The sequence below is a fragment of the Meleagris gallopavo genome, chromosome 10 (genome assembly GCF_905368555.1).
Source record: "Meleagris gallopavo chromosome 10, MGAL_WU_HG_1.1, whole genome shotgun sequence".
NCBI lineage: Eukaryota > Metazoa > Chordata > Aves > Galliformes > Phasianidae > Meleagris > Meleagris gallopavo.
In genome coordinates this window covers 15388568-15405518 of record NC_139413.1, presented here as the reverse complement: position 1 = coordinate 15405518, position 16951 = coordinate 15388568, and the positions used below count along the sequence as shown (strand labels likewise).

General features: G+C 42.2%; 1 protein-coding gene across 3 annotated transcripts in view; it reads left to right on the top strand.

Moving 5' to 3' along the window:
* Positions 1 to 308: 308 nt before the first annotated feature.
* HS2ST1 (heparan sulfate 2-O-sulfotransferase 1) overlaps positions 309 to 16951 on the top strand; it is a 67130-nt gene continuing 50487 nt past the window's right edge. Inside the window, exon 1 of one of the 3 annotated variants that reach the window (XM_085231310.1) lies at positions 309 to 676. In XM_085231310.1, coding sequence (XP_085087436.1) covers positions 553 to 676 — 124 coding nt within the window. In that variant the 5' untranslated portion in view covers positions 309 to 552. The remainder of the gene's footprint in view (positions 677 to 16951) is intronic. The other 2 variants (XM_085231311.1, XM_085231312.1) reach the window with 2 other exon arrangements.

Sequence of the window (16951 nt, the reverse complement as noted above, 5' to 3'; positions counted from 1 at the left end):
TCCCCCGCTCCGGAGAGCCGCAGCCAAACAGCACACAGGCCCCCAGCGCCGGCGATTGACAGCCCCGCCGAGCAATAACGCTGCGCTTCTCCCGAGCGCCGCGGTGCGGGCGCCGAATGCGTGCCGGGCGGGCGGGCGGGGCTTCGGAAGGCACCGCTCCACGGCGGCGGGGCGCAAGGGGGCGGGGCGGCGGCCGGGTCCGACACGAGCGCGGAGGGGGAGGGTCCGCGGCGAGCGGGCGGGGCGTCGATCGAGAGCGGCCAATCCGGCGGCGGGGGGGCGGGGCGGAGGCGGCTCCGCCCAATGGAGGGCGGGGGGCGGGTGCGCGGCCGGGCGTTCGGTTGCTGAGCAGCGCGCGCAGGCGGGGGAGGGGCGCGTTAGTGGCGGCCGCGCGGCGCTCGGGGCCGGGCCGGGGCGATGTGAGCGGGCCCTGCGCGCACCTCCCCTTGCTCGCGCCGTCGGAGCGGCGGCTGCCGCGGCTCCCGCCCGCCCGCCCGGCCGGGCCCCGCGTTATGTCGTGATCCCGGGCGGGCGGCGCCGCCGGGGCTGCCGATGGGGCTGCTCAGGATCATGCTGCCGCCCAAGTTGCAGCTGTTGGCCGTGCTGGTGTTCGGGGTGGCCGTGCTCTTTCTGGAGAACCAGATCCAGAAGCTGGAGGAGTCCCGCGGCAAGCTGGGTGCGTGAGCGAGCGGCGGCGGGCCTGGGCCGGGCGGCGGGGAGGGCCGGAGCGGAGCCCCGGTGGCCGCTTCCCGCGGAGGGCCCGGCCCGGCGGGCGGGGGGCTCTCTGCCGCTGTGACCCTGCGCAGCGGCCGCGCGGCGCCGAGCGGAACGCGGCCATGTGCGGTACGGCGCCGTCCTGGCGGCGGGGAGCTGCCCCGGGGCGCCGCCTCGGGCCGCGGCTTCGGGAGCTGTGGTTAAACGACGGGCTCGGGAACTCCGGTGTGAGATTCGTTTTTCCGTTTCTGTTGGAAAGCTCCGTAAGGTGACAGCCGCCCGGTAAGCGACGCCGCGCTTGGTTACCGGTGCCGCAGAACTTGTGCGCAATGCACGGTGCTGGCGGATCTCGAGGTGTGAAGCACGTACCCGCGCAGCCGGCTCTGTGCACCGGAACTCAGCGCGGGGTGGGAGGCCCGGTGCGCGGGGGCTGTCTGACAGTCTCTGCTGGGATGTAGTCCCACGTTGTTTGGCTTTTAGAACGCGCTTAGACCGCAAACGGTTCAACTTCGTAGGAATCAAAGCACCCTTATAACGCTGAACTTGAGTTCTAACTCTGAGCGGGCTGTGAGCACCACGAGAAGCTTCCCCCGAGCTCCTGGCACGGCTCCTGAGCTGGGCTGCCTGAGTGTGCTGGGACCTCGCCGCTCTGCACTCCTCTCCCATCCACCTGGAATTGGCTGTGTGAGGCTGGAGCTCTGCGAGCAGCATTGCTCAGCTCTTCAAGTTACAGGATGGTTGTGCTCTGAGTATTTTTCAGTTGAAAATGTGTCGTAATTATCATCAGAGTATAATCACAATAGTTGTAAACAAAATTTTGAGGAAGAGAATGAGAGAAATGGGAACTTAATTCTGAGCACATGTTGGTGCTCATGGTACAGAGGTGTTTTGTATCCACCTGCCTTAGGCTGGTTGGGGCCAGAGGCTTTGGTTCCTCCGTTACTGGCACGGTTATCTTAGGGAAATCCAGCTCCTGGCACTGGGAGGGTTGGCATAATGCAAAGTGAGAGCAGAGTTTTGCTGGAGAGATTTCCTCTTCCTCCGTAATAGGTACGCAGTAGGTATGAATAAGTTAAGCATTTGGAGGATTAAAATACGCAGCTCATGCTGCTATAGGAAAACCATCAATTATTGTGTTCTGCTGATTTTATTTCATAAGGAGATTAAACTCTACTGAAGGTATGATGGGAAGACTTCCTTACCAGAGATTCTCTAAAACCTGCCTAAGGAGGGGAAAAGGGGCTTTCTGCAACAGCTTTGAGCTCAGGTTCTGTTGTTTAACTTGAGCATGTTCTTTGTTAAAGAGCTTCTCACTATCTGAATGTCTCCTTTTTGCATATTTGGTATATATTTTAAGACTGGCAAATGTTAACATTTCATTGCAGAAATCACTTGTCAGTGTTGATGGTATTACTACAGAGCTGTAATATGGAAAATGGTTTTCTTTGGGTCGAACTAATGAGCTGGCCTAATGCACTTCCATTCTTCTCCCTGCCCCCTTCAGAGTGGCTCTGTGTTTGAAGAAGCATTGATGCTGTGGTGTGGTGGTAATGGAGCAGATCTGGTTGTGTCAGTGGGCTCCTGGTGTTGGGAGTGCTATGGCATGTGGTGTGGTTTGGGTGCTGGGTTTTGAACTTTGCATGTTTGTGTGAATATGAATACATCAGATGATGAGCTGTCATCCTGGAAATTGTGAGGATTAGCCTATGGCTAGGAAAGGGGAATGAATTCAGATCTGATAGCAAATAGAATGATTCTGCAATCTTATCAACAGATCTAATAGCGTTTGTTCAGACTTCCTGAGTTTCATTCAGTTTATTCGCAAATGGGCAACTGCTGCTTCTGTACCAAGCAGTTGGTGTGAGGCTCAATTTCTGTTCAACACTTTTAAGCACCTTACCTGTGATGTGAACTTGGTGTATTTCTGGAGGAAGAAAGAGAAGGAACCTCTGTATTCCTCTAAGTGTGATTCCCTTACATAAGTAAAATTCAGTCACCATTGGAAATTTTTAATTTGTGAGGTTTATAGAAGTTCATAGAAGCACATGACCATCATAAATGTTTATGTTGCATCTTTCTCTCTGATAAATTGTAATACTGCTTAAAAATGTATGTGTAAAACCATGGTTTTCTTTATCGTGTGAAAGATAACTCCAAGTGAAAAGTAAAAGAAATATTTGTTGTAAAACCCTTTGCTGCTGTTGGACTTTAAGCTCTTTTCAGATGGTTCGTGGGGGTGAGATCACATACAGGGCCTGTCACAGTCCTACCTCAAGTACTTTTGGGTGAGGTTTGTACATACAGCTATTCATCATTCATATTATTTTTCAGTTTGCACATCACAGGCAGCTAAATCGGCAGCATGGGCAGGCTGTGGCCAGTCAGGACTTCATTGTCGAAGCACAGGTCAGCTCTGCAGCGGGAGCACTTCTACAAAGTGCCAAACAAACTTGAGGCTCATTATGTATTATTTCAGTATATAAAAGGCCAAGGTTCTTTTCCTAAACCAAGGAAAATAAACACGATTAATGATTAAATGTTTGCCAAGTTGCAAAGTTGCATTATTATTATTTTTTCTTTCATCAGTTGATTCTGCTGGAATATTCCTGTTCTAAGCACCATGCAGATACATAGTGAACATCTGCAGTTGAATGTTTTAACTTCCAAAGCTTTCTAGAAATGTGTATGTTTACTTTTTTTGGGATGTTAAACTAATTTATTTATTTTTCTTTCATTTGGAAAAAAGCCCAACTATCACTAGTTTTGCCAGTTGTATGCGTTTGGAAAATCACCCGGAAAATTTCTTAAATTGTCCCTCATAATATAGCATGCATGCTTCCTTACTGTATTATTTATACTTGGATCCCATTTATAAACAGTTTGATTGTTGGTAGCTCTGGCTACGCATGACTATACAAAAGATTTACCAGCATTTCTTTAAAATGTAACTCTGTTGCCCAATAGTTACTATTTTCATTGTAGCAGCCTGAGGCACTCTTCAGAAGCTCTTTTCTCATATGCTGTGTTTCCAGAAATAAGAGTTTTAATGCTGCTTTCTCACTGTACCTACAGCCAGTGAAAGGCTCTCACACTTGGACTTGCTGGTGCCCTCATGCTTTTTCATTTAGTCCCCTTTCTGTTCCCCTTCACCACTCCCCCTCTTATCCCAGACACTTTGGAACAAATTTGAAACCACTTCCATACTACACTTGTACTTCCCATTGTGTGTGTAGTAGACGGTTGTATAGATCTTGTTTGTAATTTTATAGTTATTATTTTATTGGGAATGGATATTGCAAATGCTTCTCTTCCTTTATTTCTTAGAAATCGGTACTGTCTGAATTCCAACTGGTACATAGTGGCACATGTTCTCGAGCACATCCCAAGACCATTCAGCCTCGCTAACAGGCTCTGGGGCTTGATCTCACCCTTTCTGCTGGCACTCCAATTTCTCTTTTTTCAGCAGTGAAGATAAAACAGGTGCTGCTGTTCTCTGTTTTTTTTTTTTTTTTTTCCTTTCTCCTCTTCTGTAGAGCTGTGTGTGAGAAACTTCACTATTGTTGCTTGTAGTTTGCAGCCTCATACTGTTAGTGGAAAGAGATACAGTGATGTGGTGAGCACTTCGCCTTCGCTTGTAATAACCCTTCACAGCAGTGTCTGCTATCTGGCAAGGGGATATTTTTGTTAAAGATGTTTTGAGGGCAGTTCTGAGAAACCGGATAGAGTATACAGCTCTTGTCTCTCCTGCCGTGTACTGCAGGGGATGAGGTAATCTCTGGAGAACGCACTGCCTCTCTAGATTCTCCATTGGAAGAGGCCAGGCTTGAATCATTATGTCTACATAGGTTGCTTTTTAATGTATGAAGTTGTAGGAGGGCAAAAAGAGCTGAAATACCATCTTCAACAGAAACCCTGAGAAAGAAGCATGTCTGCGGTCAGCTGTGTAGGATAGGAAAGCCTTCTTGGACTGCCATGAAATGAATGCAGGTACCAAATTCTTTGTAAGTGATTGCAGTGTCACAGATTGGGTAATGGTAGCTATGCAGTAGGGAGTTAGTTCAAGGCTGTGAAACTCAATAGTGCATCTGCAAAGGACTTTGCCCTGTGCTTCCATAGGTTTGTTTTCTACAGAAGAAGGAAGATTGGGTTGTTTCAGTAATGCAATACCTAGCCAGTTTCAGTGATGTGCTTGGCACTGTAAAAGTGGTAACAGCTACTGGAAATCAGGAAGTCATTTAAAATGATTTTATTTACTGTGTGATAAAGCAACTCAATCCATGATATTATGACATAGTGCTGTTAATATTCCTTCTATTTTTCTATCTCTGAATGTGGAGGAAGTAGCCAGAATTTTCATGTAATCAAGTGAGTGGAAGGAGGTGATCATCAAAGAAACTGGTTTAAGATAAAGCAAAACCTAAAGAAAACCATAGACCCCCAGATTCCCCACTAAGTTTAACCGACTGATCATGTGTTTATTTAATGTAAATGTGTTGCATATGCTTGCTTGTGTATTTAAAAAAAAACAAAAAAAAAACCTGACACCTCAAACAGCTCCTGTTAAACTACTTAAGCTTTGGAATTAGCATAACAGGTTAGAGAATCCTCTCCAGATTATCTTGTACATCTGAAATGAAACAAGACTTGGGATTTCTTTGTCTTTCTTAATTCAGTGAAGTGATGCATTTGCAGATGGATCTTTTCTTTTGCTCGGCTTTGTACTGCCCCTGGCTATTGAGTTAGGGATATTTGAACAGTTCATGAGCAAGTCAATTTCATATCTACTGACTAGCAACCATGAGTCACTGCTCACTCTTAGTTATACTGTCCAGACTGATCTTGTGTTCAGCTAATGAGCGCCATTCCCCAAGTTCTTGTTCCTCTTTAGGAAATAGATGGCTTTTACATATGGAGTAGTCCACATATGGCCATTTAATTGAGTGAAAATGCAGCTACTTTATGAAATTGTACGCAACCTGTAGTTGTTGTTTATATGAAATGTATTTAAATCTTGTCAAAACAGTACTAAAATAGTGGTGCTTTGTTTGAAATGTGGTGCTATTTCCTTGTTTATATATTTTAAATACTAACTTGGCAAGCACGATGGAAGTGCCGTATGAAAAATAGCTGAACGGCTGTGTTTCTGGTTGGAAAAACTACTGCAGATAAAAGTTTTAGTGAAAAAGGGAGTCAGTGCTGAGTGAGGCATCTGAAGGCTGGCCAGCTGGTTCAGCCTTCCCTAAACACCTATTGACCCTGGCAGCAGCCTGTCCCAGCAGCAGCATCTCGTCCGAACCTTCTGCTGTGTCTGCTGCTCGAGCCAGTCAGGCCTGCTGCATCTAACTGCTCCCTGAAAATTGGTGGCCCAGTGGTTCTGCAGCACAGCGTCTTAGGAAAGGCATTGCTGAGAGAAGCCTTCTGCCTCATAGGGGAGGGGAGATACCTCTCATGTACGTGCATGTGATGGGAACATGCTGGCTGCCAGGACATCAGTGTCCTTGCAGGTTTTGCCCCGGCATGTCAGAGGCTGGCTTTGTTTTCAGTGTCCTCATGTCCCCCAGTAATGAATTGCTATGTTTTAGCTTCCTGTGGGTAGAAATATGCTCTTTATATCATAGAGGTATTGTTTGCAGATGTGTCTGCAGGAAGCCAAACTACATCTGCGTGACTTTCTGTTGTCTCTGGTATTCGGTATGTTACCATTCTTACTCTGCAATATCCTGGTGTTACTGTGCTCTAGTAACATTACTGCTATAATAATTATTATTCAAGCCTTCTGGTAGTGATAAAATCTGTGGTGAGTAGCTGGGAGTCCAGGCCAGTCAGAGAATAAGATAATTACATTGCAAAAGTATTTGCGAAGAATCTGTCCATCACTTAGGCCCTTTCTTTCATCTGCCTTCCCTTACGTCCATCCCTTCTTTATATCTGGTTAGAGTTTAAAATGACTGGCAGCTGACATCCATTTTTTTTGTCAACTTGCTGTTTAATTCAGAATACTAATTTGTGTTGAAACATATGTAAAACTTAAGTGCTGTTTTGATAAAACAGCTTTTGATGATTTTGAAGTGTTTATGCAAACCTTGTGCATAATTGCTGTAAAACTGTAAAGAGTGTGGGGATAGGATCTTAGGTTTCTTAAATTAAAATACATATATTCCCCATTTACTTCTGAAACTTTTTTTCCTCTTAGAAGATTTTGTTTTATTTTCTATTTTATATATAACCATACGCATATAAGGTACACAAGGGAGAATAGGGAAAATACATACAATTACAAAATTACATGTGTGGATGTATATTTCTCAGCTACTATATATATATCTTTATGTTATAGTATAGGACTGATCTTTTGAAGACAACAGATTGAAAGGCAGTACTATTTCATTACACTTTGACAAAGGTGCAAAGAAGCTGCTGAGAGCGTGCAGAAACTCGGAGGTATGGTAACAACTGAGCAGGGATGACGCTTGTTTCTCTGAGCTTCTGGGAAGTGAGAAGGAATTTCCAGCTAATTTAATTCTATTTTTTCCTCCTGAACCTTTTGCCTCGGTGTCTTTGCATTTTGAATATTTCTGTTATCCTTGCTGTATATGCTGTTGCTGAACATATTCAGAGCCATCGCAAAAATAGCATGTCTGTTTTTTCTTTGAAATATTCATGTTGCTTTGCATTGAGTCTGTGGGGGCTTTGGAGAAGATTTTGCAGTAGTAGGAATCTCTTTTTGCCGCACATGGCATTTGCAGTGTCTTTTAATTTACAAAATATTAACCAGCAATTTATTGATTATGGTCTGGGACAAAGGGTTCATGCAGTTCTGAGAAGGACTTCCAAATATAGAGTCATAGGGAATGAAATTAAAAAAAAAAAAAGTCTGATGTGAAATGGCAGAAACTGTGACACGTTACATGGACCACGTTGTGTCACCAGGGCAAAGCAAAAGCAGTCTAGGACTTGTGACTCCTTTAGTGTTTGAATGACAGGTAAAGTGGGGAGCAGGAAATAACGTTTTGCAAGATCTGGTTTCAGGGATTTGATTCCTTCAAAAAACTGGGGATTAATTTTTACTGAAGTTGAGTCCAATCAGGTCTTTCTGCTGTCTGTGGTCCAAGCAGTGTGTCAGAGGGCGTGCTGCACCAGGAGGACATGAATGCTGGGTCTCACCTGTTGGCCTAAACACTGTTGTTACATTCTTAGACAGATTCTTGATCATAGATACAAGGATAGTGTTTGTTTGTTTTTTTTTTTAAGGTACACAAATTATCTGCCTTTTAGAAACAAAGTCATACTCTGAGGCATTTTGTATCCCTATGGTGGCTGGAGGACTTCATAGATAGAATCTTATCCTAACTGTAACAATAGAATCCTATCCTAACTATTTTCTGTTACCTTTGATGCTGCCAACAGGGCAATCTTTTGAAGATCTGGTGCCTAATAAATTTGCTATCTTATGAGGAAGCGATTAGATCTTGCTGTCCAATTTGATTACTTCAAAGCATGTGAAGTAGAATTGAATGGGTTATTTCTTTGAACATCATTGCATTTACAAAGGTTGCATTTCAAGAGTGAATGTGTATTTGTTTTTTGGAGACTGGTCTAGCCTACAAAATACCCTTTTGAAATGCATTCATTTAGTAGGAGCAGAATGTTTTATGGTTTGACTATCTTCCAAATTATGTTAAATTCTATTTTCTATGTACTTTTGGACTTCCTTCTTGTATTCCTCTTAAGTTTTTTGTACTAATATAACTAAAAGCTAAAACTTTAAGCATCTCCTTTTTTTTTTTTTTTTTTTAATAGGACCTGTTGGAGGTTTAAGGTTATCTTCAACAAAGGAATATTTCACGTTTTGCTTGATCAGGTTTTAAAAAGACCCCAAACCCTCAATATTCTGGCACACTGCTTGATTCGTACCTCTGTGTCAGGACTCTGTGTGCTTACAGTGTGTGTAGAACTCTGGGTGTTCTCTGCTGGGAGAAGTGCCACAGCATGGTGCTCCTCCCTCAGAGACCAGCAGTGTGTGTTCTGTGCCTGGAGTAGCAGCTCACAACCACCAGTGGCCCCACACATGTGCTCTGAGCCAAAAGCAGAGGCTGAAGGACCAGAAAAACCTGCCTAAGTGTACATTTAGGTCTTGCAGTTTGTAACTTGTCATTTCTTGCACACGTTTGAATTTTATCTTTGAAACTATTCAGTGGCCAAAGTAGTTAGTATTACATCGAAGCTGTTCCACAGAACTTGGTTGGAGCAGTTTTTATTTCAAAGTTTTGAATTCTTAGTTGAGATTGAAAGCAATTTCATTGCAGAAACCACTCCACGATTGCAGAGATGCATACCAGAACTGGGAGGCAGGACATCTGGAGGTCTGGCTGTGAGCTGCTGACCCTGGAAGCTTCAGGTGTTGTTTCTAGCACACCTGGCACCCTGCTGCCAGCTGGGCAGGGAGCACACCTGACTCTGGTTAATGCCCTGCCTTAGGTTTGAGCTGCTGCAGCTGAAGGGATGGCATATATTTGCTTCTGGCCAGGAAGGAGCAGCCACCCCTTATCCAACTCAGAAAATTGGTTGACTATGGTTGAAAGGCTTCTTAGCTATTCATGAGGCACAGTAAATGCATTTGGCCTAAAGGCAAATTTATCTTGTAGGCATGTTGTTAAACTTAGAGGTGAATATTAAAGATGAACATTCAAAGAGGGCAAATAAGCGGTAGAAGGGGTGTGTGTGTGTGGATCTGTACAACTTATGCAAGCTGCCTGCAGCCCATCTTCTCCCAGTGAGAAGGCATGCAGCATGAAGGTACTGGGGAAAGTGCTTGTTGTCAAGGTTGGCTTTCAACTAGCTTAACAACCAGGAACTGTGCTTGTTTCTGATTCCTCTGCCATTCTGGTGTGGGGAAAAAAATAGTAGTATAATAATAAAAGAAGCAACCATAAAACCAGAGAAATGATTAAAAAAAAAAGAAACAATAAATCAAATAGTAAAACATTTAGAGGTATCCTCTTCTGGTTTTCCTGTGAGCACCTTCCAAACCATACTCTGACAAACGTGGACTTGCAACGTGTTTCTGCAAGCATTTCTGTAAACAGCTGTGGTCACTGGAGCAATCCAAAGCATTGTTTCTAGTGGCTTTTATTGCCTATTTATGTGTGATTGCAGAGTGCAGGTGCAAGGCATTCTTGAGATAAGAGTTAGGAAAGAGAAATACTTGACAATTTATTCACATACTGAGAGTAAAGAGAAAAGTGTCAAGGAGGAATGAAGATGTTGAGTTTTCTTTTTTTTTTTTGTATTCTGAGCCATGGGGGTGGGGAAGTGAGGGGGGAAGCCTTTAGAAATGGAGTGTCAGAGTCTGTATTTTCTGGAGATGTTGAAGGTGATGATGTGTGAGTTCTAAACATGCACACTCTGACCCGTGGAAGCTTTGGTCAGTGTTGCAGTCAAAGGCGTGTTCTGGTTTGTGGTAAGTGACGGGATGTAGTGCACTTGTAGATCTTAAGCTGGTGCCATAACATTTCAGTGTAACGTATTTGATCTGCTGGAGATAATGGCAAAAGTATTTAGATGTTAAAGGAATTTGCAGTCTTACTTCTCAAGAATGAATATTGGAAAATAGGAGAAATTTCAGACTGTCATACTCTTGTTGTTATGTCATGTTAAAACTGTGGGAATAAAAATAGTGCATTGTGTATTTTTAAGTATGAAAAACCTGCTAGATGTCTGACTCGATAACAGATAATCTGTCAAGTATCTATATGGCAGCAGGAAAGTGAAACCTGGTGCTTGTTCCTACATTTGTTTTACTTTACCTGATAGACATTGTGTATGTGAATGTAAATGTGGGATTGCTCTCTGGAGATCATAGATTCACAGAATGGCATTGGTTGAAAAGGACCATAATGATCATCTAGTTTTAACTCCCTGCCACTGGCAGAGTTAGCAACCACCAGTCCAGGCTGCCCAGAGCCACATCCAGCCCTGTCTTGAATCCCTCTTAGGGATGGGGCATCCACAACCTCCTTGGGCAACCTGTTCCAGTGCATCACCACCCTCTGTGTGAGAAACTTTCTCCTAATATCTAACCTAAACTTCCCTGTCTTAATTTAAAACCGTTCCCCCTTGTCCTATCACAATTTATCCTTGTAAACAATCATTTAGTACAAGATGACTAGTATGGGGAGAGAACCTATAGGAAAATCCTCTCAAGTATCCAGGAATTGATTTGGATAAGTTCTCTGCCCTTGATGGATTCCCAGACTGTACAGGTCCCTTGCAAATGCTGTTCATCCCTCAGCCTTTGCTAAAGAGACAGAAGTATTAGGCTTCATGCCTAAATGCCACAGATACCTACCAGGCAGAGCTGCTGGGTAGGTTAGATCTCATCCTGCTGATATGGGTTAACCAAGTACAGACATAAAACTGTAAAAATGAATTGTTTGGTTTCGGTTCTTCAAAGCTTTTGCTACCAGGTATGTTTAAGGACTGGAAAAACACTGATTTCAAATTTGGCTAAGCTTGCTGTCCTCTTGTACAGAGGGAGCTACTGAAGTTATATCTTCCTGCTGTATTTATTCTGGAGTGTTTTATTGTAACAGGATATTAAGCAACTGCATGCTATATGGCATTGAATACGGGGACACAGCCTGTGTGGAGGGCTTGTGTCCTGGTCTTGTCCAAAGGAGAGCCTCACGCAGGTTTGGATTGTCCTGTTTTGTGAGGGAGCAAAGCATCCTTGTTTTAAGCTGTTTGTAGGCAGACGATTGGCGGTTAATTTCCTTAAGCTTGTTACAGCTTCCTGTTTCACTGCAATGCAAGGTAAAAATCTGCTACACTCACACCTACATCTTTGAAAAAATGTGGTGCTTAAGTTATTACCAAACACAAAGTTCTGGAGGTGTGCCGTTCAGGATCTCTGTGTGTCAGAGCATATGACTTTCCTGCCGAGAGTATTACTGGATAGTTGTGGCTATTAGTTTCTCTAACACTTCCCTCAAAAAACAAATAACAATGGACACTTTGCCAAATTGTGTCTGGGCTTGCTGCAATAATTACATGTTTCAGTGCAATTGTTTTATTGTGCTCTGCTGCTTTGACAGCAGAACGGGTTTTGTGAATGCAAAAATTAGCTAAGCTTTGATTCTTTTCTCTCTGTTTTGAATAAAAGGTACAGTTTGATCTGAAGAAATCTTCTTTAATTGCTCTGTGGCTGTAAAGTACAATTTATAAGAACTAACCTCAAGTGTTTGCTCAGGGCAGTAGATGTGTTTCCAGACTTAAGCCAATGTTTTGGGGGTAAACATGATTTTGTGTGTGGTAGTAGTTATTTAAAGCATAGGCTAGATGATATGCATTCTGAATAGAATGTTTAACTGCAGACTTATTTCAGGTGAATTTAATGTGCTCTTTATCTATTTAATCTTTTTCTTCATAAATGTGATTGCTTTGATCAAAAATTTAGGCTGTAACGTGTTTGAGAACTTTGTGGTAGGCTCACAGGTTTGTAATTTGAGCAGCAGCCTTGACTAGTATTTTTATTTTATAATTGTGATAAAACTGCACAGTGACCGTGTCTTTCATATTTGGTTGTGAAAGAGGTAACCTTTGTTTTGGCAGAGAAGTGGCTTCTGGGTTTGTTGTTCTTTTCTTTGGTTTTGAAGTGAACATCTAATAAAAAAAACTTACGAGTGCCATCTGCTGGAATGGCATTTTCTAAGGAAAATTTCATCCCTTTTGCTTTTAATGGCCAAACCAGCAGATCAGCAAACCACAAGTGGCTGTCCCTGTTTGCCTTTTGGGTGGACATTTCCCTTTGTTATGCTCTGTGAGCCCTGGCTGTGATGTGAGAATGAGGAACGCTTTTTATTGAGGTTTTTGCCATTTTACAGGTTAATTTGTGAACCACTGACTGAACAGAACAACCTTTACAGACTGTAAAGTGCAGCCCTGTAACATGGAATAACAATCCAATAAAACAGTCTGTTGGGAAAGTAGTTCTCCCACAGCTTTTAAAGAGTTTGTACTAGAAGCAGGTGCTGTAGCGTCCTGTAATGATTCATAGCAATGCAGGAGATGATGGATGGGAGAAGGTTGGTGCCAGTGGTGTGAGGTTACAGCAAAACAGCTGAAATTTCAGACAGATGTATACACAAACAAGTTTTGTCTTCTGTTGCTCTCTTCTGTAAATGTACCTGATATCGGTCTGTCATTTTAAGAAGCACCACACACCTTCCCAGACAGACTTGTAACTATCTTTCCTTACAGGGCTTTTTGGGGATTCTGTGGTATCAAGTAAAATTGATGTGTTTAACGTGTTCCTATCATCTGTGTGTATTTGATCTTTGTTTTACTGATTAAAGAGTGAGAAATAAATAATTTGCATGTATGATTTGGTGAATTTCATGGTGTTAATAGGACAATAGGAGTTGTTGTTTTTTTTTTTTTCCCATCCTTTTGTGCTTCTGATCCTTTTCTCTCTAAAATATGGAGTCAATTTTCCGTTTAGAGAATTATCTTAGTAGTTGCCTGGCCTGCTTGTGTGTTATAATACATGGGTTTCTGTGGCACGTAGAGAGCACGTTTTGTCCTGAATAACTTTCAGTCTTTTAGAGGGGCTTATGGGTCTTTCTGCACTGCTTGTTCCTTTCTACATTTTGCAGAATATAGGGCAATTTCTTCCAGTGGAGAGTTGCATGCATCTTGCTGCTGAGGGACTCATTGTAGTTGAGATTAAATGATTTAATAAAATATTTTTAGTCAGAACATTTGGATTAATAATTATTTACGTAGCTATATTCAGTAGGCATTAAAATAAAATCTTTATCTAGTTACATACTTAGATTCAATTAAAACTAAGCTTGTTAAACTAGTGTTTCAGAGGACAAAATGTATATTTGCCAGACAGATGACTTTGTTTCAGGAACCGTATATAATTTCTTCTCAGTGTCTAATAATAAAGTTGTATTATTAAAGACTTTCCTGTGTTTGACATGTATGGAAAAATGTGTTATGCTTATTACTCTATTCCTTAAATAAGCAGCAGTCTGTCACTCTGGGGAACTCACTGGCTGTCTGAAGAATTTAACCTGCTTTGACACGTCCATGGCTTCTTCCTGTGAGCAGCTCGAATACCACGTATTCAGCAGTAAGTTGAATACAGTCAGCTAAGGAGAGCAGCGTACTGTAAGTGATGCTGGTAACAGAAAAGACATGTAAAATTGCTTGTAAGATGATAACGTTTCATAACATTCTGGAAAAGCAACCTCTTGTATTGATTTTTTTTCTTCTCCCCTTCCCCCCCTCCCCATATCCCCCAAAGATGAAGTGTAGTCTTTCAAAGAGTCTTATTCCTTCTTTGAAGACTTGCTGTATTGATCTGAAACCACAGAGCTGAAATTGGTCATATTTTAACAGAGTTCCTTCTCTAATGACAATATATGGCCCTACTGTTTAAGTTGAAAACTTGCCGCAGTATTTCTGTTACTGGAATTCTTGTTGCAGTCAGTGACTTCTCTAAAAATCCCTTATGAGGTACTGGAAATGGAAAGCTCCCCTGACTCCCGTGGGGATGGCTGACAGACCATGATTCCTTAGTCATGCTCCTTGGGAGTGTAGTGTGAGCTTGCTCCAGAATAGAGTTATGGGAGACAGGAGATGCTGAGTAACCCCTGTGTGAATACAGATTTCCATTTCCTTTTTTTCTTCATGTTCCATTTATCAAAGGCCAGCAACCGACACGATTCTTGTTAGTGCAACTTTTAGTTCTCTTCATTAGTGATAAATGCAAGAAAACTTATCTCCACCAGAAAAAGAGACAAGGCAATTTCTCCTTCTCTCCTACCCCCTTTGCCAGATGATGAATTTAAAAGCTTCTGTGTATTAATTATTAGTCATGATAACAATGTTAGCTGTTGTTACAAGGCTTTGCTGTTACTCTGAGTATCTGGTAAGTTTAAGTAAAGCTTGGCTATGAAGAGGAATAGGAACTGGGGTCTAAGTAATTTGAGCAGCCTGTTACATTTACAGCCTCTGAACAGATTTTTCTATTTTGGAAAGGACACCGTATAAATTTCATATGAAATTAGCAAATACTTTTACTGTAGAAATGTCTGTATAAACCATGTTTCATAGATTCTACTCTGGTGAAACTTAAACTAGGAAAACAGCTTAAGTTTTAAAAGTTATAAAACAGATGGTTGGAGGTTTTGAGAACTTCAGGTGTCCAAAATGTGTCATCTTATCCAATGCACAGGAAACCAGTTGGTTAATAATGTCACAAATGCTTGGAAATTGAATTAATTCAGGATGATGCAGTCTGGTGTAAAATAAACTCTTGCAGAAAGTGATGTTATCAGTGGAACATGAAACATAAAGCAGATGTATTGTTGCACAGAATGTAAAGACATGTTGGGCACAGATTTACTGACGTGAGGTAGGAGCTAGACAGTGAATTTGCTATTCCTCCCCCTTCCCTTCTCCATTGCCACTGTATTGTTCTTCTGTTCACTGCAGGAGAAATAGTTGCTGTATTTTTTTGTACCACCTTCACTTAGGGAGGTCAGTGATACCTGTGAGCTAACTGAAATTTTACCTTAAGTTTCTGATGTAGTCACATTGAATAGAGCAGTACACTGAGTAGTACATTTATATAAGCATATATGCCTATGTGTTTTTAAACTCAAATTCTGAAGGTTTTTCAGGAATGAAACAGAACACAGAAGCCTGTTACTTAGAAACTGCTTTAATGTATTTTGGTGTAGAGAAGTTGAAGTCACTGAGTGCTAGGGCCTGTGTAGGCTTTTGAAAAAGGACCACATGGTGTGATCTCTGCGGGCGCCTCCTCCTTTGCATCTGATTCCTGCTCCTTTTCTTCTGAGAAAGGGCTGAATGGTAGCGAGGCATGAGATCTGTGATGTTTGTAATAAGTCTTTCTGTTCTCTTAAGTGGCTGTGGGAGAAGAATCTTTTGAGGACCGTGATTAGAATTGGTACCAAGATTTTTTAGCAGTAGTAATTTGTGGTTTGTACTTTTGTACTTTTCTGTTTGTATTAGAGCTTATTGCACATTGTGAAATGACCATTTGTTGACAATAAGTATTCAGAGGAAGAATATCTCAATACTAGGTGACCAGGTGATGGTTACAGCTCAATATGGTCGTATCTGAATGTAGTTGGAGAAAATCCCAGGATAACGTATGTTAGATTCTGAACTACCTGTGCTTGCTGAAGAAGAAGGTATTGGAGTTGCCAAAGGTAGCTCTGAGAAAACATAAGATCAATACACAGCAGTGGTCAGAAGCAAAGGATCAAAATAAGAACAAGTGAAGAACCAGATAAGAATGACTTTTTCCGTTAGGTACAGCAGTTTTTCTGTGTTGTCCTCTCCTGCCCTTCATCTTGGAAAAAGTTATAGCAATTGGAAAAGATATACGAGTTCTGGAGTTAATGAAAGGAACATAGCACCTCCTATGCAAGGGATGGTTCAGTAGAGCTTGGCAGGTTAGACTTGGAAAAACATGTTAGAGGAATGAAAGGTAGAAGCCCTGTAAAATCATGACTAGTCTGGAAAAAAAGTGAGAAGGAATGCTTACTGCACAAGTGTAAGAAACGAACAAGAATCATAGAATGATTTAGATTGGAAGGAACATCAAGGATCATCAAGTTCCAGCCTATTGGTTTATAGCTTCAAAAATGGTGAACTATAGGACGTAATTGGAGCAACAGCATATAATGATCATTAAAAGAGACAAGCTAGTGGTGGAAAAGTTGTTTACCTGAAACTTTATTAATCTATGAAGTTGAAGTTGGGTAAATGATGGTCAGTATGTTAGGAAGATACGATGATCTGTTTTCATGTTCATTCCAGGAATCCATTGGCTTTTGTCAGAAGCAGGACACTGGGCTGGCCTTTGGCTGAACCATCATGGTCCGTCATGTGCACTGTATACCAGAGCACTTCCCTTAAGATACCATGACCTCTTTGCATCCCATTCATTCTTTTCATGCTGAAGACTTGAGTGACAATTCTACAGCATTGTATGTACATTGTATGTAGCTTTCTCTTCTGAAAACAGCTACAGACTTTCTTGGACTAACCTGTTTATCATGAGTCACTTAAGTTTCAAAGTTTTGCTAGTCAATTTCTTCCAGAGAGGAATCCAATTCTGATTTGAACATATCCTCAAGAAATGGAGCATCCTGTTTGATCCTTTATGAATGACCTTTGAAGTTTTTCACTGTTTCAG